Source organism: Trichechus manatus, unplaced genomic scaffold (genome assembly GCF_000243295.1).
Source record: "Trichechus manatus latirostris isolate Lorelei unplaced genomic scaffold, TriManLat1.0 scaffold00033, whole genome shotgun sequence".
Taxonomy (NCBI): domain Eukaryota; kingdom Metazoa; phylum Chordata; class Mammalia; order Sirenia; family Trichechidae; genus Trichechus; species Trichechus manatus.
The window spans coordinates 5,853,387-5,875,386 of NW_004443969.1; the positions used below are offsets into that span (position 1 = coordinate 5,853,387).

The 22,000-nt window shown below is 44.5% G+C and overlaps 1 protein-coding gene across 1 annotated transcript in view; it reads left to right on the forward strand.

Annotated features, from left to right (window-relative positions):
• The first annotated feature begins 394 nt into the window (after positions 1–394).
• Positions 395–22,000, forward strand: part of GPR39 (G protein-coupled receptor 39) — a 263,309-nt gene continuing 241,703 nt past the window's right edge. Inside the window, exons 1-2 of the mRNA XM_004375079.2 lie at positions 395–470; positions 1,456–2,437. Of these exons, the coding sequence (XP_004375136.1) occupies positions 1,582–2,437 (856 nt within the window). The 5' untranslated portion in view covers positions 395–470; positions 1,456–1,581. The remainder of the gene's footprint in view (positions 471–1,455; positions 2,438–22,000) is intronic.

The following is a 22,000-nucleotide window of genomic DNA, read 5'->3' on the forward strand; positions in this document are numbered from 1 at the left end:
TCTGGGGAGATTTTGCCCCCAGGGCACATTTGGCAATATCTGGAAACATTTTTAGTTGTCACAACTGTGTGTGTGTGTGTGTGTGTGTGTGTGTGTGTGTGTGTGGGCTGTTACTGGCATCTTGTGGATGGAGACCAGGATGCTGCTAAACATCTCGCAATGCACAGGTCAGCCCTCCCTCATTCCCTCTAATTTTGAAATTTAGAAGATGAAAACGGACCCATTAGAGCTTTTCCTCTCTGTGAATAGGGAGAAAATATCACGGTCCCAATTGCGTTTTATTCTGTGGCCCTAAAGGGACCTCGTGCTGTTGATGTCCAGGTCCCTTGTGGGCGGGCGCACTTCTCCACCCGCAGCCTTTTGGGCGGGTTGTGCGTCCTACACGTCCGCAGTTAAAGGCTTTCTGAAGCTACGCAGGGTGAAACTGAAAGGAGGGACCTCGTGCTACCGGGTCTCTCTGGTGAGAACAGGTAGGACACCGGGAGGTTTTGGGGAAAAGGCAGGGCTTTTATGGGAATCCTAATTAGCCTGCAAACGGTCAGCAGTACAAACCCACCAGCCGCTCTGAGAAGAAAGATGTGGCAGTCTGCTCCCGTAAAGTTTACAGCCTTGGAAACCCTATGAGGCAATTCTGCTCTGACCGATAGGGTCGCTATGAGTCGGAATCCACTGGAAGGCAGTGGGTATTAGACTGGGGTCGACTTCCCGAGACAGCTTCAAGGAACGCAGCCCACTGGAAACAACCCCAAGTGCCCCAAGTGCCAGCTTCTCCAGGGCGGCCGGCTGACTGGCAGGAGGCCTCTTGCGCCCGGCTCCAGCCGCCCCTAAACTGGCCCAGGTCTAAGCTTTGTAGCGGCCTCAGGGCGGCTGCGGGGAACGGGGAGGGAAGTTCGTCCTTCTCTGGCCTCAGCGCTGGATTCGAAGCCCGGAGGGCACTCGGCTTCCCGGGCTGCACTTCCCTGGGATGCTCGTTGGGCGATGGCGGCGGCTAGGTCCGCAGTGGCCGCGTGTGCGACGGGGGTGGGTGGGCCACCCCTCGCCAGGGAACCGGAGCCAAAATTTGGTTTCGAAGACGATGCCTATGTGCTGAGTCAACCCCCGCCCCTAGACTGGGCCGGCAGCCTGCCGCAGAGCCCAGCCGAAGGTGGTTAATCTTTAATCACTGACCACACTGCCTTCCGCAGCTGCAGAGAGGGTGTTCCTGGAGGGTGGGCCGGGGCAGCAAATGCCAGGCAGCTGGGAGGGGACCCTGGGGCTGGAAGACAGAGCACATCCAGTAGCTTCGGGTCTCACTGCCGAAATGGGAGATTAGCACCTTCATCCTCCGCCCTCTCCCCACCTCACTTACTCATACACACTCCAAAACTCCACCCACAGTCGCCTCCGAGCCTTTTCTAGTTTGAGCTGTTCCGGGTTTCCATGAAAGCAGCTGAAATACTATGTTCCCTTTCCCAGGTGACATGGAGTGAGAGAGCATCCTGTGTCCATTCTGGTGAGTTGCTGCCAAGAACTTTGGGTTTCTCTGGGAGGAGGAAGGGAAACTGAGAAGGTCTTTGGATCTGGTGGCTGGCTTTCTTGCTCATGGCTTCACCCAGCAGCCTCGGGGGTGACTGCTCCCATATCATCAATCACAGCCATGTCCCAGAGTTCGAAGTGGCTACCTGGATCAAAATCACCCTCATCCTGGTGTACCTGGTCATCTTCGTGGCGGGCATCTTGGGGAATAGCATCACAATTCATGTCACCCAGCTGCTGCAGAAGAAAGGCTACTTGCAGAAGGAGGTCACAGATCACATGGTGAGCCTAGCTTGCTCGGACATCTTGGTCTTCCTCATTGGCATGCCCATGGAGTTCTACAGCATCATCTGGAACCCGCTGACCACACCCAGCTATGCCCTGCCCTGTAAGCTTCACACGTTCCTCTTTGAGGCCTGTAGCTATGCCACGCTGCTGCATATCCTGACACTGAGCTTCGAGCGCTATTTTGCCATCTGCCACCCATTCAGGTATAAGGCCGTGTCAGGGCCCTGCCAGGTGAAGCTGCTGATTGGTTTCGTCTGGGTCACCTCCACCCTGGTGGCATTGCCCTTGCTTTTTGCCATGGGTACTGAGTACCCCCTGGTGATTGTGCCCAGCCACAGGGGTCTCACTTGCAACCTCTCCCTCACCCGCCACCACAAGGAGCCCGAGATCTCCAACATGTCCATCTGTACCAACCTCTCCAGCCGCTGGACGGTGTACCAATCCAGCATCTTCGTTGCCTTCATCATTTACCTTGTGGTCCTGGTTTCTGTGGCCTTCATGTGCTGGAACATGATGCAGGTGCTCAAGAGGAGCAAGCAGGGCCCGCTGGCCGGGAAGGGGTGGCAGCCGCAGCTGAGGAAGTCGGAGAGTGAGGACAGCAGGATAGCCAGGAGGCAGACCATTATCTTTCTGAGTGAGTCCTGGGTGCGGGCAGCCCCCAAATCCCTCTGGTCCTCAAAGTATACACATAAGTAGCTCCTCTGCTCCTTTAGGCTGAAGAGTCCTAAAGCAGGAGGGGATTGACCTGAGTCTTCGAACGTCTCTTTCCTGTGCTGTGGGGATTTGTGGTGGCTTATGATGAAAAGAGCAATGGACTAGGCAGGAGGTCTGGTTACGTTACAAAACACTCTGACCTCGAGCAAATTGCAAAACACCTTGGGTAAAATGGGGGTAATAGCACCAACTGGGAAATATAAGGTCAAATTAGGTAATCCTGGCAAGGTGAAAGTCCTTTGAAAAGGACCAAGTTCTGTGGTGATATGAAAGGGAGCATTCTTATTGAGGCTGTCTCTATGCTGGAGACCCTTTCTTGGGCAATTATACTTTATTCCCATTTCTCGCCTCCTTTGGAGAAGCAAGGCTGCCAGGGACACACGCTCTTCAGGCTGCTATTTTATATCCCCAGAGTGATCTCCTAGGCCAGCCTTAAGAAGTGGAAATTCTCAGACGTGTGCTCCCCAAAGCAGTGCTTGGATTTCCACTGTAGTCTCTCTGTTCCTTATCGAAGTAGAAAACATGGCAGCGGCAGACAGCCTGTTTGGCCCATTTAGAAAATCGGGCTGCAGAGATTCCAGGACTTGATCGATGACCCCAAATACCCAATTCACACGCAGAAACAGCAGTTTGCTTTCCAAACTTGTTGTGATGGAAAGCATTTAAAGTGGAGGCCCTTCTCTGTGTAGGGAATGGAGCCCATGGTTTGTATTCCAGAGGCCTTCACAGGAGGGGCCTGGTCACTGCCCTTTGGGAGATGTGGCTTTACCAGAAACACGAACTATGTGTGAGCAAAGGGTTTAAAAAAATATATTTTAGCAGCAACAAGAAAAAGATCGTGTTATGTGTGTGTGAGTCAAGGGAGAGTTGGTAGATCAAATATTTCCTCTTCTCTCCCTTTCCAATATGGCTGTCGGGAAAAGGAATAAATCACGGGCTGTTTGTTTTGGTGTGGGAAACCTGAGCAACAGGTTCCAGGGCCAGAAGTTAGACCTGAGAGAAATTTTGAAGGCACGTGAAGGGAGATGGGAAGAACCGGGTTCTTGTTCCAGCCCTGGCAGCTGGCTTCTGATGTGTCTGTGTCCAGCTGACTTCACTGCTCTGTGTCTTTGCATAAACGAGAGGAGGGAGCTCGCAACTTTTGTTGCCTACTCTGCATTAGATGCTGTGCTTGGCGATTTATATTTCCATTTTATAGAGGAGGAACTTGAGGCTTAGAGAAAGCCTAGTTCAAATTCACACAAATGACTCATAAGCCAGCACCAAGATTTTAAGCCTGCTTCTCAGGGCAGGGAAATGAATTTCTGCCCCCGGCTCTCACAGGCGTGTGGTGAAGGTGTAGTGAAAGAAGGCAGGAATTTGACAAGGAAGGTGCTACTTAGATTAGGCTGGTGGTGTTGCTGCCTCCGAGGGCCAGCCTTTCTGGAAGTTGGAGTACGGAATCCATGGCAGGTGACACAGGGAAGGGCATCCAGTGCAGCTCAGTCTCTGTCACCCACTGCCCAAAGTAGCAAAGGAAGAAATGGACATCACTTTTGCTTAAAGCTTGAACTTCTGTTTAAAGGCTAGTGCTGTCTTCCCCAGTGGAGGCCTATCTTAAACTGGTAGCAGTGATGCATACTTGGTGTGGATGAAATCTTTTTCCTCCTCTTAGTGCATGTTTTTGATGAGGACACTGGTTTGAGTCGATAAGAATTAGGGGGTAAAGGAAAAACCAGAAAGACAGAATAGGAATGGGTGCAGTGGTCTCCAACTACCTTTCATTCTAACTTCAGCACCAAGGCTTCCTTTGACAAAAAGGAAACGTAATTGATTTATCTTTATTCTCTATTTTACCAAACTGTGTTTCTTTCTCTCTTTTTTTTTTTGTTTCTCTGAATATATGTCTTTTCTCCCTCGGGCCAGTGGCTATTGCTCCAAGTTAAACCCAGTCCTATTTTGTACCATAAAATCACAATGCCACAGACCTTGATTTTGAGATGGAAATGACCCTGGAGACCAGAGACCATCTCATCCTGTTAGTGAGTGTCTGGAATGAGTTTGTTCTGTTGCTACTCTTACTCTTTCATTCTAGCTCTCTCAGTCTTTCTCTGAACAACTATTTATTAATCACCCACTGTATTCCTGGCATATAGATTGTTGAAGGACAATCAGGTGCACAGTGTGCTTCAATGTCTTAGGGGAATTTACCATTTGTATTTAGCCTGTTTCCTGTGTGGTAGGTTTTCAAAGCAGTCCTTGCAAATGTCCTCCTCCCTCAATGAATTTCAAAGAGCTTTTAAAAATAGGAACCTCACTAATTAACTCAAGTTAGGAAATAAATTATTGGAGTGAAGAGAAGGAAATCATGGCCTGCATCCCTCAGATTAATACAATGCCATTTAACTTTGTGGGTGTCATAAGACTTTGGGGCATTTTTAACCCAGAACAAATGAACATATATATTGTTTACAAATTGCTGAATTTAATGTAGTGATTTAGCTGTCTTTTTAGCATTTCAGTTAACAGATGGGTAAAAATTAAAACAAATATTTGCTCATTTCAAACATTTTGCATGTAATGTGAAATGTAAATGACGACATAGCACAAGATGTCTTTGGGGCTCTTGAGGCAATAAAAAACAATTAAGAATTTCTCCCTCTTGTTGTTAAAAATGCTAACTTCTGCATAACAGCAATGAAATTCATAAATCTACACAAGATGAGGAAGCCCACGTAGAAAATATTAATTTTTCCTCCTGCCTCTTTTGCTATTGTGCCTCAGTCTAGTTGAGGTGTTGGGCTGGTAAATAATGAAAACAAATTGGGAACTCTGGGAGAGAAAGAGATGCCAGGACACCTCCTAGCTCTCAAGCAATTTGCAGGAGAAAACTATAATAATGTAAAAGGGCATACTCCTGAAAACATGAGTGTCTTCTTGCCACTTGTCATCTTGGTAGGAAATCAGTACCAGATTTGTTTCCTGTTGCAAGATTATGGCTTTTATGATCATTGTCATATTTGTCAGATACTAGAACAGAGGAGATTCCCAGTCTGGATTCCTGCCTCTTCCCCTGGATGTTGAGGATACGCAGAATGAGCATCCCCTTTAAGAAGGCTTTTCCAGACCTCCCACCTTATTCTCCTGAATGCTCACTGTGAGTTATTCTCAATGCATGCAGCATCCAGGTCCATGGATACACATGTTCAGGTCTGTTGCACAGGTGGCTTGCCATGCCGTCAAATGTCATTCAAAGTGGAGGAGAGAATTAAGAAACAACAGAGTAGTTTAAAAGAAGTACACTTTTAATATGTAACTTTCAAGAGCATAAAGTGATTGGGGTTCAGTTACAGCCACCTCCTAGAGAGTTTTAGGGCAATGATTGGCTTTCAACTATAATGATGAAAAATTAATTTCTTACAGATAGCATAAAATTACAAAATTAAAGAAACATCATGGAAGATTCAAAGCCTCTGTAATAATTCCATGCTTCCATTCTGACTTGCTCTCCTGAGTTGGGGTAAAAGAGAAGGAGTTACATCTAGTGGCAGGAATTGCTCATCAGTTTGGGTTGCTCATGGGAGAATATCTTGATGATGGACATCATTCACCATATGTATTTGGATGGAAAAACGTTGAGATTGCGGCTGTAGTTGACTACTCTAAAAATCAGGTTGATGTACATTTAGATATTTGTGGCGTGTGCCAGGGAGGGGAACAGAGAGGGAGAACAGAATCACACCTGGGTTTTTAGACCCCAGATCTAGAGACCAAACCAATGAGAGGGAGAGAGATGAGACGCTGACAGTGAGTCCTCTTATCCAAGGACAGTCGGTACCTGAAAAGGGCTCTTAAAATGAGTTTCCTTACAACAGGGTCCAAAAGAAGTTTGACTGGAACATCATTGTGAAAAATGAAACTAAAGGTAATGAAAATAAATTTTCCTGTATTTTATAAAATGTAGGTTATAATTGCACTGATATGTTAATTTTTATAATAATTATTCAGAATGAAACACGTGTGGCTTTTTTCGAGGGCATAATTTTTCTGACAAAACCATATAATAGCCTTTGCTTGATTTTCACGGCAAGATTATAAAGAAGCTCTATTCCAAGAACTTCCCTTAATTCTTTTTTATTTAAATCACCCTCATTGAAGCACTGTCCTGGCGTCATCCTTGTCAATTTTCCATTCTTCCATGATGAACTGGTGTAATTCTGCCAGACCTTCATTTGTCGATGGCTTGGCATCTGATTCATGTGTGTCCCCAGCTCCCCTTCCATTGACTTTGTGAAATTCTGCACCCTGTGTGCAGGCCATAATCAAAAAATATAATTAGTTTAAAAATCAATTCCTATACCCTAGTGTATATCAACTGATTGCATGGAAGCAGAGTCCTTAAAGTGCTTTTCAAGTGCCATAAGGATTCTAAACTAGTTCTTTCCTTGACTAGTTTAAATTTTGGTCTTACAATTACGTTAATCCCATTATTTTCTTAGCAAAGACTTTTTCTGTGATGTAATATGTCAACCTAGTCTCTTAGGGAAATGTCACCAAAATTGAATTAGTGACTTTTTAGTGTAAGGTATTATTTTGACTCATAGTTTGGATATTTCAGGAGAAGATTTTGCCTCAAATATTCAGTTGGTTGCCTCTATTCTCCTCTTCCCTGTATTAGTGTAGACATGGTTGTGATAAATGGTCTTTCATGTTTATTTTGCTATTTGTGGTATCTGTCATAAATCGCAAGTATCCGGTGATACGCATGGCAGGCAGATATAATAATATTGCTTTGTTTTTCTAATCAGCCTGTCTCAATGATTTCATTTCTCTGTTGGAGAGATGCATAGTTCCCATGGAAGGGAATATTTGAATCCCAGTCCCCATTCATTAGCAAGACTGTTCATCTGTCTTAGTTGCATGCCTCATGGGGGCTGCCAAAGTGTAATAAGGCAGCAGAGGCTTCAGTTGAGCAAAACATTCAGCTTATTAATGCTAAAACCACTTGGAATAAAAGCCATTTGGGAGTTGAGGCAGCACAGAGGAAGAATATTGAACCAGGAGTCAAGAAGCCCCCTTGATCCACCACTTGTATGACACTCTCAACTTGCACCACCTTTCCTTCTGCCCACTCCCCACCCATTTGGATCTGCAACCCTGGGACAACCCACCTGACGCTCCATCTCCACTCTTTGTCTCCTTACTGAGCACTCCTGAGGAAAACTGGTCATCACTGCTGCTGCTGTAAGTTCTTGTAAATAGATGGTGTTCAGCCTCACCTGAATCCTGCTCTCTATGGGCACCTTCCTTTGCAAGCACCTTCAAAGAGCTTGAGCTCCTGAGTGCCCCCTTTTCTATTTCCAGCAAGCTGCTTTCTGGGTGAGAATCCTCGACTTCAGACATTGTCACTAGGACACTGTCTGCATCTCCTCTTGTCCTCGCCCAGTCTGTTGTTCATACCACAGCCCCTGGGAGCTCTTTGAACCTTCCCATACCCCCATCCTCCAGCCCATCAATGGCTGCCCAGTGCTCTTATGTCAGAGACCAAAATCCACCATGGTCGGCCCACCTCTCTAACTTTAGAGTCCACCTTCAGTTCCTCCAGTGGACCATAGTCAGGCTTTCTGTTACCCCCTGGCCTTGGTCCATGTTGTTTCCTCTGTCTGAAATGCTTTTCTCTCTTACTTCATGTGCTCCCTCATCCCCTTCACCAAGTAAATGTCTTCCTCTTTCATATCTACCCTGGGAAGCCTTGCCCATACTCCCTGACTTGATTAAATCTCTCTTGAGGTTGTAATTCTCCGTTTAATTGTGTGATCATTTGATTGATGCCTGTCTTTCTTCCAATTCCTTGCTGGCAGAAGCTATCCCTAATTTTGCTCAACACTATACCTCCATCCCCTAATGCCTGGCAAATAGCAGATGTTACACATAATGAATATTTGTTGACTGAATAAATTAATGAATAAGTCTGTTTGGAGTTGGGAAGCAATGTCGGTGTTTTTCCTTGGGCACGCATTCCTATAGAAGTTCATCATTTCTCAGAAATTTTTGGGTTAGTCTGAACCTAGAGATGCTCTCTTTGAAAGAGATCCGGTCCTCTGAGGCCTCCCAGAAGTCAAGCCATCGAGGAAGACATTTAAGATTCTATCTCCCCTGAGCAAGTTAATCAGCCCCTGGCTATTAGCTTTAGCCATATGTACCTGACAGAAATAACCATGAAATGAGAGTGAGTAGGGTGATGTTTAACAGTCCTTGTTAAACTGTTTAACAAGATGTTAATGCAATGATACAGCTTTAAAAATTATTTCTTAGGCCATTTCACCGCTTGTTAACAAGGGGGACTCAGGGTAGTGGAAAGAGGATGCAATGGGGATCATATTTTGAAAATATTAATTTTTTTTTTTTTTTTTAATTTTCCCCTTAAACTGCATTCACCTCAAGCCATCTCCCTCAAGGCTTATCACTCCAGGGGAGGAAAAAGCAGGTACTGCTGATCAAAGGTACAAAAGTACTGTTGATCAGTTTTAAGTCTAGAAGCTGAATTTCTTGACTTCTTTAGCTAGGCAATTATCTTGAAAGCCAGGCTTTGTGAAGGGTGAAAAAGGATTGCTAAACTCCTCAGCGCTCCCTTTAATGTAGCACAAGCCCAGCCTGGTGGACTCGATCAGCCACCATGCAGCCAATTCCAGACAAGACCATAGCAAAAGGGTTTGAAGTTTATCCTGGGAAGCCATTGAAGGATTTTAAGGATAAAACAGTGCAGTCAAATTGTGGTGTGCCCCCGGGGTGATAGCATTTGTTGCATTGTAATTTGGGTCAAGATATGGGCCTAGCTATGTTCCCAGAATGTAAAAAAGATAACCCTTCATCAGGATATGAACAGCTGTTGGCAGTTAGTTCTTCCTGCCATCAGCCAGAACTCTGGCCCTCAGTTCTCCCAAGTCTTGCTGTTGCCTACACAACTCTCCATGACCAGAGAAAGACTCTGCTTCCATTCAGCAACTCATACTTTCCCAGCACAGAGGCCCAAACTGCTCTAACATTGTTTGGGCTCTGGTTAAGAGGCAGCTCAAGGAGCTGGGCCAGGTCACAATGTCTCTAACTTGTTCTCTCTATTGTGCAATGGCATACCCATTCTTACAAGAGCAAGCTCAAGTTTTCACTTCTTCCCTAAAGCTTTCCTGGATCATTCCAGCCAACACTGATCTTCCTACTACGATTGTTCTAAATGATGTGCTGCCATCTTAGACTCTTCTCAGATCAGGGCACAGGTGTTGCCTGTCTGTATATACTTGGAACTTGAGATGAGGGACCTTGCATGCTCCTACTTCAACCTTCCCTGCTAGGCTAGGGACACAGTGGCTACCCACTGATCAGTAGGTTGATGGATTGAAACACACTGAGGGGGAGCCACTCAGACAGTGATCCTCATGAGGTCACCTCAGCCCTCCCTGCCTTTCCTTGTCTGTGGTAGGCAGAATTCTTAGATGGCCCCCAAATTCCTGGTTCCTGGTGTACACACACTTTCTTCCAGGTAGTCAGTCAAACACTAATCTAGTTGTTTCTGTGATGGAATTTTCTGTTGTTGTTGTTGTTAGGTGCTGTCGAGTCAGTTCTAACTCATAGCGACCCTATGTACAGCAGAATGAAATCCTCCTCACTATTGTTGTTATGCTCAAGTCCATTGTTGCACCACTGTGTCAGTCCATCTAGTTGAGGGTCTTCCTCTTTTTCACTGACCCTCTACTTTACCAAGCGTGATGTCCTTCTCCAGGGACCGGTTCCTCCTGATAACATGTCCAAAGTGTTGTTGTTTTTAGGTGCCGTTGAGTCGGTTCCGACTCACAGCGACCCTGTGTACCACAGAACAAAACACTGCCCAGTCCTGCACCATGCTCACAGTCATTGTTATGCTTGAGCCCATTGTTGCAGCCACTGTGTCAATCCATGTCATCAAGGGTCTTCCTCTTTTTCGCTGACCTTGTACTTTACCAAGCATGATGTCTTTCTCCAGGGAATGATCACTCCTGATAACACGTCCAAAGTATGTGAGAAGTAGTCTTGTCATCCTTGCTTCTAAAGAGCATCTGGCTGTACTTCTTCCAAGACAGATTTGTTCGTTCTTCCAGCAGTCCATGGTGTATTCAGTATTCTTTGCCAACATCATAAGTCAAAGGCATAAATTCTTCTTCAGTCTTCCTTATTCATTGGCCAGCTTTCATATGCATACGAGGTGATCGAAAATACCACGGCTTGGGTCAGGTGCACCTTAGTCCTCCAAGTGACATCTTTGCTTTTTAACACTTTAGAGATGTCTTTTGCAGCAGATTTACCCAATGCAATATGTCATTTGATTTCTTGACTATTGCTTCCATGGGTGTTGATTGTAGGTCCAAGTAAAATGAAATCCTTGACAACTTCATTATTTTCTCTGTTTATCATGATGTTGCTTATTGGTCCAGTTGTGAGCATTTTTTTTTCCTAGACACAATTAAGGTCTCAAATCAGTTGACCTTAAAATAGGGAGAGTTTCTCCAATGGGCTTAACCAAATCACATGACCCTTTAAATCTGGGTGTAGAGGCTAGAGACAGGAAGTCAAAGATTCAAAGCATGTTGAAGAATTTGAGAAGGGAGTAATTTTCCATTGCCAGTCTTAAAGATGGAGGAGGACCCATGGCAAGGAATGCAGATAGCATCTAGAAGCTGAGAGCTATCAAGGAAACGGGGGTCTGGATGAGCTTCAAGCAGATTTTCCCCCAGATCCTCCAGACAAGAACTCAGTCTGGCCAATGTCTTGAGACTCTTAGCAGAGGTCCCAGCCTGGACTTCTAATCTCCAGAACTGTGAGCTAACAGGTGTTGTTTTAAGCAACTAAATTTTTGGTAATCTGCTATGCAGCAGTATGAAAGTAATGCATTCCCTGGACCCTGATATGGGGGCTCCAAGTTAGACACTTGCCTGACTTCCAGTCTCCAGAAGCTTCTCTTTGAAAAGTCCCACCTTCTTATAACTGCACTTTTAGCCCTGCCTTTTATTGAAGCACCAAACAGTCATTGAGCACCTGCTAAGACTCAATGATCAGTAAGTTTACCAAGCTCCGGGACACTGTGGAATGCTCACTGGACACTTGTTTGGGGAATTTAAAACATGCACGTTTGAGTCCCACCAGTTGGATTTCTTGATTTCAGGATACCTAGATTGTCAGACTCTACCCCAGTCATCTTTTGAGTGCCTTCCCACCGGAGGGGTCATCTTCCGGCACTATATCAGACAATATTCAGCTGTTATTCGTAAGGTTTTCACTGGATAATTCTTTTCAGAAGTAGACTACCAGGTCATCCTTCCTAGTCTGTCTTAGTCTGGAAGCTCAGCTGAAACCTGTCCACCATGGGTGACCCTGCTGGTATTTCAATGCTGGTAGCATAGTTTCCAGCATCACAGCAACACGAAAGCCCCCACAGTACGACATACTGACAGATGCAACTGGACCAATGAGCAACATCACGATAAATGCAGAAAAGACTGAAGTTGTCAAGGGTTTCATTTTACTTGGATCCATAATCAACATGAATGGAAGCAGCAGTCAAGAAATCAAAGGCTCATTGCATTGGGCAAATCTGCTGCAAAAGACCTCTTTAAAGTGTTAGAAAGCAAAGATGTCACCTTGAAGATTAAGGTGCGCCTGACCCAAGCCATGGTGTTTTCAATCACCTCATATGGATGCAAAAGCTGGACAACGAATAAGGAAGACCGAAAAAGAGTTGATGCCTTTGAATTATGGTTTTGGTGAAGAATATTGACTACACCATGGACTGCCAGAAGAACAAACAAATTGGTCTTGGAAGAAGTGTACAACCAGAGTGCTCCTTAGAAGCAAGGATGGCGAGAGTACGTCTCATGTCCTTTGGACATGTTATTAGGAGGGATAAGTCCCTGGAGAAGGACATCATGCTTAATAAAGTACAGGGTCAATGAAAAAGAGGAAGACCCTTGATAAGATGGTTTGACACAGTGGCTGCAACAATGGGCTCAAGCATAACAGCAATTGTGAGGATGGCGCAGGACCAGACAGTGTTTCATTCTATCGTACATAGTGTTGCTATGAGTTGGAACAGATTCGATGGCACCTAACAACAACAGATTGTCAGAGAGAAAAATGTAGTGGATTGTTTGTCATCTAATTATCATCCTTTTGGTGGCTCTTTTTCCTAATAGTCACTTACCAGTTGTAAACCATTTGCCATTAAGTCGACGCTGACTCATAGTGACCCTATGTGTGTCAGAGTGGATCCATGCTCCATAGGGTTTCAGTGATGATTATCAGGTGTAGATCACCAGGTCTTTCTTCCGAGGTACCTCTGGGTGGGCTCAAACGAGAACTTCAAACCGTTTCATTCCTGTTCAAAGTCTGAGGAGAATTTGCATTTCTGACAAGTTCTGTGGTGGTGCTAATGCTGCTGATTGGGGAGCAATTCTGAGAACCACTAGTAGAGCAATGGTTCTCCAAATTTATTATTCGTAAGAATCACCTGGGTGTCTTGTTAAAATGTAGATTCTAATTCAGTATATCTAAGGTAGAAAGGTAAATTCTCAGCAGGGGTTCCAACCGAAATGAACTGGCTCAAAGCCCTGACTCAAACCTCCCAACCTTTTGGTTAGCAACTGAGCACATTAACAGTTTGTGCCATCAGAGAATCCACCAGGCACTTGTTGTTAGCTGCTGTCGAGTTGATTCTGACTCATGGTGACCCCATGTATACAGAGTAAAACTGCTCCATAGGGTTTTCAAGGCTGTGACCTTTCTAAGATGATCACCAGGCCTGTCTTCCAAGGTGCCTCTGGGTGGGTTTGAGCCGCCAACCTTTCGGCTAGTAGTTGAGTGCTTAACCATTTGCCAGCCGGAGAATCCACTTGGCACTTAGTAGGCACTGCATAAATGTTTGGTAAATAAATTGATAGCTGGGCTGCTTTGTGGCTTCCCTGAGCCATCCTGAGGAGAGACTGCCTACATCCGTCATCATTTTGCTTCAAATGGAAAAAAAAAGCCACCCCCAGTGCTCAAAGCAAGTCTGAAAAAGAGACATGTCTCAGGCTAACAAACTTCAGTATTTTCTGCATTTAGGTTTTCCTGCCAATTTAGAAACTTGACAAAATTTCCTGTTTTCACTGCCTGTGCATAACAGCAGTTCTGGCAGGCAGAGGGCTTTCCAAATGTCTCCTCGCCCTGCTTTACACATCTCAAGGGTGGCTGGTTGGTGGAGAGCTGCCGGGTTAGCGGAGCCTCACAGACTGCAGCATCAAGTCGTTGAGTGTAGTTGTTACACGTCTAACTGGCCGTGAAACCAGAGGCCTGCTGAAATGGGAATCGGACCCGTCGGGAGTGACGAAGTTCAGAGAGCTTGTAGAGGGGAGCTGTCCTTTTTCTCTAGTGAAGGGGAAAAAATTCAGCCAGCGTTCGAAAGAAAGCACTGTGCACAGGGAGTCTGGGTAGAGTCAAAGTCGTTTCGTGGTTGGCTTTATAAATTATAATTCTTTGGAAGACATGATATAATCAACAGGCAAAAAATGCTTTTTGGGAAATATATGGGTATCCTTTTTATATGCTGCAATTTTGAAGGATTAAATATTACGTTGAAATGATAGCTGTGTATTGTGTGTATTTAAACCACAGCTGAGATGGGTTGTCACTATTTTTCAAGTGCAAGTTTGTCTTGACGGGGAGGCAAATGGGCTGCCTTAGTAATTTAAGATTGCTTTCTAGAGCATGGAGAAAACTTCTGTAGAAGCAGGCTGTTGTCCTTTGAGGGCCTGCTTTTCCTTATTACTGAATCTCTTGCAAATCCACTTCCTCCAGGAAGCCTGCCTGGACTGGCTTTATTCTGCTCTAATCATTCCAGAGGTCTTTGCATTTTCATTTGGTGGTTCATTAATCAAGTATTTATGAAAGCCTGTTGATGTTGTTAGCTGCCATTGAGTCGACTCTGACTCATGGCCATTTTATGTATAACAGAATGAAACTATCCGGTCCTGTGCCATCTTCATGATCACTGGTGTGTTTGAATCCACTGTTGCAGCTGTTGTGCCAATCCATTACACTGAGGGTTTCCCTTGTTCTCACTGACCCTCTACTTTACCAGACATGATGTCCTTTTCTAGCGATTGGTCTTTCCTGATGATGTGTCCAAAGTAAGCTAACCAAAGTGTCACCATCCTTGCTTCTAAGGAGCATTGCATTTCTCCTAAGACTGATTTGTTCATTCTTTTGGCAGTTCGTGGTATACATATATATGTATGTGTGTGCATACGTATATATTTTATCCTTAACAGTCTTTTCTTTTTCTTATTGTGCTTTAGATGAAGGTTTACAGAACAAATTAATTTCTCGTTAATCAATTAATACACATATTGTTTTGTGAACTTGGTTGCCAACCCCATGACATGTCAACACTCTCGCCTTCTCAACCTTGGGTTCCCCATTAAGCAGCTTTCTGGTCCCCTCCTTCCTTCTCGTCCTTGCCCCTGGGCTGGTGCGCCTATTTAGTCTCATTTTGTTTTATGGGCCTGTCTAATCTTTGGCTGAAGGGTGAGCCTCAGGAGTGACTTCAGTAGTGAGTTAAAAGGGTGTCTGGGGGTCATACTCTCAGGGTTTCTCCAGTCTCTGTCAGACCAGTAAGTCTGGTCTTTTTTATTTTTTCTCCAGCTGTGTCCGGGACCCTCTATTATGATCCCTGTCAGAGCAGTCGGTGTTGGTAGCCTGGCACCATCTAGTTGTGCTGGACTCAGTCTGGTGGAGGCTGTGCTACTGGTGGTCCATTAGTCCTTTGGACTAATCTTTCCCTTGTGTCTTTGGTTTTCTTCATTCTCTCTTGCTCCAGACGGGGTGGGACCAGTGGAGTATCTTAGATGGCAGCTCACAAGCTTGTAAGACCCCTGATGCTACTCACCAAAGTAGAATGTAGAACATTTTTTTTTATAAACTATGTTATGCCAATTGAGCTAGATATTCCCCGAGACCAGGGTCTATTCCTCAGCCCAGTAATCTGGTCCCTCAGGGAGTTTGGATGTGTCTATGGAGCTTCCATAACCTTGTCTTGGTCAAGTTGTGCTGGCTTCCCCCAGTATTGTGTACTGTCTTACCCTTCACCAGAGTTACCACTTATCTATTGTCTATTTCGTGTTTTTCCCTCCTACCCCTCCCCTCCCTTGTAACCGTCAAGGATTGTTTCTTTTTTGTGTAAAGCTTTTCATGAGTTTTTATAATAGTGGTCTCATACAATTTTTGTCCTTTTGTGATTGACTTATTTCACTCAGCATAGTGCCTTCCAGATTCATCCATGTTGTGAGATGCTTCGCAGATTCATCATTGTTCTTTATTGTTGCGTAGTATTCCATTGTGTGTATGTACCATAGTTTGTTTATCCATTCATCTGTTGATGGATACTTAGGTTGTTTCCATCTTTTTGCTATTGTGAATAATGCTTCAGTGAACATGGATGTGCGTGTCTATTCATATGATAGCTCTTATTTCTCTAGGATATATTCCTAAGAGTGGGATTGCTGGATCATATGGTATTTCTATATCTAGCTTTTTAAGGAAGCACCATATCGTTTTCCAGAATGGATGCACCGTATTGTATTCCCACCAGCGGTGCATAAGAGTTCCAATCTCTCTGCAACCTCTCCAACGTTTGTTATTTTCTGTTTTTTTGATTCGTGCCAGTAATGCCGGGATGAGATGTTACCTCATTGTGGTTTTGATTTGCATTTCTCTAATGGCTAGTGATCACAAGCATTTCCTCATGTGTCTGTTGGCCGCTTGAATGTCTTCTCTGGTGAAGTATCTGTTCGTATCCTTTGCACATTTTTTTAATAGGATTATTTGTCTTTTTATTGTAGAGGTGTTAGCTTTTCCCATAGATTTTAGAGATAAGATATTTGTTGTAGCCAAATTTTTTTTCCCAGTCTGTAGGTTCTCTTTTTACTCTTTGGATGAAGTCTTTTGATGAGCATAAGTGCTTGATTTTTAGAAGATCCCAGTTATCTCGCTTATCTTCTGGTGTTTGTGTATTGTTAGTTATGGTTTGTATCCTGTTTATGTCATGTAGTAGGGCCTCTGGCATTGACCCTATTTTTTCTTCTATGATCTTTATAGTTTTTGGTGAGTTCGTAGTATACTTAATATTCTTCACCAACACCACAGTCTGAGTGCATCAATTCTTTCTCCTTCTCCAGCTTTTGCATGCATTATGAAAGCCTAGAATGTGCATAATATCAGTTGGTTCTCACCTTCAAGGAGCTTAATATGTCTCTAGCTGGGACATCAACATATAGAGGTGGAGCCTGGTAGAAGGATGCATTATAAAAATACCACGTGATGAAGTGGGGAGGTGGCTGTTGATGAAGTAGGCTAGTTCAGCACTCCAAAATTGTTAGTAGGGTGGTTAATCACTCCGGAGATGCTGTTTATAGTCTTAATATTCCCAGTGTGGTCTGTGGACTGGCAGGGTTAGTATCACGGGGGAGATTGTAAAGATGCAGCGTTGGGGCCATACCCCAGTCTTACGGGATTAGAATCTGCATTTCTACCAGATCCCCTGATTCCTGTGCACATTAACATGAGATCTGTAGCACTTGGAGGGGATTCTGTGACTCAGGAAATATACAAAAGGATCAATTGAGAATGACTAAACTCACCATAGGGAATTGGAACTTCTAACAGCTTACTGTGTAGTTGTGACAGGTGGGAATTTGTTCCATGACACTTAGGTGCAAGAAACTTCATATTGTTTTATTTTAAAAGAGAAAATTAAATCTAGCTCCAAGCCCCCATTTACAAGGTGGTGAAAAATTTAATCTCAATTAAGTTTGGGGGGCCCTTTTGCTTCCCACATGTTGTATGAGAATTCAAGGGGCTTCCAAAGTGCCCAGAAAACGAGGCATTTGGTCCTTCGTTCAAAGTGGTTGTTGTCCTTCCTTTTGCTCCTCTGCTCTAGGATTCTGTGATGAAGTCTGGCCAGAGCATGGGGGCCAGTCAGCCAGCGGGTCAGCCTAAATATGTTATCTTCATTCCTCATAACACCACCTCCAAACCTGTTGCTACTGAGTCGATTCTGACTCATAGCGACATCACGTATGTCAGAGTAGAACTGAGCTCCATAGGGTTTTCAATGGCTGCAATCTTATGGAGGTAGATTGCCAAACCTTTCTTTTGCAGCACGGCTGGGTGGATGTGAACTGCCAACCTCTCAGTAGCCAAGCACAAACATTTGTGCCACCCAGGGACCTAATACCATCTCATGAGGGTAAAACTATTCCCATTTTTCAGATTTGCCCAAGGTCATCAACCACTGAATGTTAAGCTGAAATTTGAGCTGGAATATGACTCAAAGCAGAAAGATGGGTTTGTAAAAGAGGCTGTGTTCCAATTGGGGGACTTGTTATGAATGACAAGGGGTGACTGCGGAAAACAGAATAATGGCAAATCTGATGGGCTTTTTGTTTTGTTTTACTTAGGTGACCTAACAGCTTTTGAGTACCTTTCTTATGTTAGGGGAAATTTCCTTTTTGAGTCCTGCTTCCCCAAGGTAGTGGTCAGAAACTTGCTCTCCCAGCTTCCCTTGCAGTTAAGGTGCATCATGTGACCTGGGCTGTGCTAATCCTCTGCACTGGCATGAGATTTTCATTTGGAAAAGTGTGATGGGAAGGAGGAGCAGCCACATGGGGTCTCCTTGGGAACAGGACCAGTGTGTGGCAAAGTGGCATTGAGAATCCAGCTTTTTAAGAGAGCAAAGACGGGAGTGCTAAGAACAGCTTTCAAGGCTGGGTGTTGGTAGTGCCTCTGTAAGGCCTGCACCCGACATTGGTGGCAACAGGGTGTCCACTGGTGCAGTCTGGTGAGATAATCTGATACGATTCCTGTCTACATACGCAGATTCTTTGTGATAACTAATACCCTCATTTCCACTTTAAGCCAGAATGGGCTTTGTTATTTGCGCTAAGAACTCTATGTTGTTGTTGTTATTAGGTGCCACCAAGTTGGTTCCTACTCACAGCGACCCTATAGGACAGAGCAGAACTGCCCCAAAGGGTTTCCAAGGAGTAGCTGGTGGATTTGAACTGCTGATCTTTAGGTTAGCAGCCAAGCTCTTAACCACTACACCACCAGGGCTCCAAGAAGTCTATAGGTCCAAAAAATAGGTAGTAGAACAACTGGAGGAACCCCTGGGTACTGCACATGGATAAGCACTCGGTTAAGCACTCAGTTTCACTACCTGAAAAATTGGCAGTTTGAATCCACCCAGGGGTACCTTGGAAGAAAGGCCTGGTGATCTACTTCTGAAAGATCACAGCCTTTGAAAACTTTATGGAGCAGTTCCACTCTGACACACATGGAGTCATCATGAGTAAGAGTCAACTTGACTGCAGGTTAGAACAATTGGACTGGAGTGTGGGGACCCAGAAGGGAGCAGTGAGCGATGTATCTAGATTGGAAAATAGATTGGGTCAAATATGGAGGAACTGGACAGCTAGGCTAAAGGATTTGGACTATATATTGGGGGCAATGGGGAGCCACGGGAGGCTTTTGAGAAGAGGAGTGGCAGGAAGGAGTGCAGGAAGTCCAGTGTAGCCTTGGTGTTTGCTATAGGCAGGCAGAGGCAGTGTGAGAAGCGCAGATGTGGAAGCTGGCGTTGGTGCCATGAGTTCTGATGATGGTGAATGGACAGGTTTGACTGTGAGGGTTCATGAAGGGGGTGCTTGTCAATCCTGCTACACATTAGAATAACTCCAGACTATTTACATCACATCTTTGGGAGTGGGGTTCTGGGCAACGCTAGTTTTTTAAGCTCCACAGGTGATTTCTAATGTGCAGCCCGGGCTAGTGAGGGTGGTGGAAGAGAGAGAGTAGGAAAGGCTGGCTGGGCTTGCTTGTGGCATCCTTGAATTTGGTGACCACTTCAAGGTTCTTTGACTGCAAGCCGCAAAATCTTATCCTGGATTATTTAAGAAGAAAAAACAGAATTTATTGGAAGCATTAGGGGTAATTCACAGTGACAGAGGAAAGGCTAAAGAACCAGACTGCTTGGGGACCTAGGGGGCAGAAATTCATGGACATTTTGCTTGGGCTCCACCATTAAGGACAGGTTAAATTCAGGCATTTTGTTATCTTTGTTCTCATTCTATTTAGGGTCAAATTCCTAGGGGTCCAAGATCTTATTAGATATCCTTGGGTTGTGCGTTCTCTCCTTGGATAGTTTAAGGTTAGGGTAATGTGGTGGATGATGTCATCAAGGCTGCATGCTATGAGAACCATGGTCCCCAGGAGATCCTGTTCACCTAGGAGAGCCTGTTTAAGAGCCTGGAGGCAGAAACAACGGGAAGCCCCCTGCAGGGGCTTTGCGAAGTTTGGTTTGCAGTGATTAACATCCCACTCTGCTGCTCTCCCTGGGGCCCTGGTGGCACAGTGGTTAAGTGCTTTGGCTGTTAACCAAAAGGTCAGCAGTTCGAATCCACCAGCTGCTCTTTGGGATAGTTCTGTTATGAGTCGAAATTGACTTGATGGCAACAGGTTTGGTTTGGGTCTGCTCTCCCTGTGGATATCTCTTGGTAGCAGGGATGCTGTGTGGCTCCTTCTTGGTATCACTCCTCCCCCTGGCTGAGTCCCTAGCATTATTTCTCAGGGATCAGGTTCCCCAAGTGAGTGAGCTTTAGGGTCTGGGAGGAGGTACGAATGGCAGAGCCTCTGGGTTCTGAGAGGCTGCTGTCAGGAAGCTGGTTAATACCAAATCCAAGGGTGTATTTCCTGTCAGGGAGCCTGACACATTCTCTTAGGTCACTGACCAGATGTCAGATAGTGACTTGTAGTCACCACAAAAACAATTTGTGTTTGAACCTTGACCTCAAGAACAAAGGTCCCCAGGGTCAGGTGATCCCTCTGCTTCTTCTGGCATTTTCCAAGTATGTCTTAGTATGAGCTTGGCCTTCAGCCAGAATTGTTTTGGATGTAAAATCTCACTGTTAGTTCTAAGGATATTTACCATGGGAAATAGGGAATAAATGCACTGTATTCGTTACCTTGAGGAAATCCAAACAGTTATTTAAGAAAGAAAAATATACTTATCTGTTTCCTTTTGAAAGCTTTTTTGAGAAAATGGTTTGGCTTCACATTGACAAACCATTTTAATTCTCCTGGAATCCACATTTCTGGGTCTGTGGAGTTGGGATGACCTAGCCAGGCCATTTGCCCTTAGGTGTCCTTTCGAACCTTGAGCCTGGAAGAAACTGGTTTCTAAACAGTCACCTTTGTGTCAAACAATGGTCTAGATAGACTAGTAGACCGTTTTGCCTTGGGCATTTTCTCTTTTGAAGAATTCAGTTGGTTTTGGGAAACAGCCTCCAAAGGTCAGACAGGGAGCTATGTTTTAGGGTAAATCAGTAACTATTTTAATTGTTCTTCATGGCGATGCTGTATGAAATGCTTCCTGACCACAAATTGTTTATCACTTCTCTTCTGGCCCTTTTTTCATGGCAATGCCAATAAGATTTGGTATAATAATTTTGGCAGTTTGGTTCTTCTCATCTTCAGAACATTTTTGACTTCGGTTCGTTGTTTGAACCCACCAGCCACTCTGTGGGAGAAAGATGTGGCAGTCTGCTTCTGTAAAGATTTACAGCCTTGGAACCCCCATGGGGCAGTTCTACTCTGTCCTATAGGGTGCTATGAGTCGGAATTGACTCATTGGCAATGGGTATGTTAAAACCAAAAAACCAAACCCGTTGCCATCGAGTCAATTCCAACTCGTAAACTAAAATCAATTTCTATTACTGACTTAATATGATTTTTGTTTTAACAATGTTGAAATGCTGATTAACTTTTGGTTGTTATCTCAACCAGGCAGTATCACAGGAGAAATCATGCATCACCTAACGTCCACGATACATTCTATGAAATAAGACATTGTGTGGTTTGGATGTTGTGTGAACATGCCTAAATTGTGAGCAATAGCATTCACTATTTTTCCACCTTTGTATTGTTTAATAATCTTTTGTTTCACTTCCAAATCGACACTTCTTTGTCTCTTGCTGCTGCTAGCACTAGCACTGATGTTACTGTGTTTGGGAGCCATGATGCACTTCCCGGTAATTTTTTCAAAGAAAATTAAACAAAGACAACGCTACAACTCTCAAGAGAGTGATGCCTGTGAGTCGAAGCATACATTGTTGTACGGTAAACTTTATTTGTAAGTAGGGAAAGTTCACATTAAAATAACAATAGAAAGTACAGTGCAGTACATACATAAGCCAGTAATATAGACGTTTATTATAACTATCAAGACATATGTGTTATAGGTTATGTATGTACTGTACCATTGTATACTTGGCAGCACAATCACTTTGTATACAAGAGACATGATATACACGTGTTGCGTGCAGGAAGCTGTTGCGTTGGCTGCATCCAGTCACATCTGCTACATCTGGTTATGTCTGCTACATCCCATTCT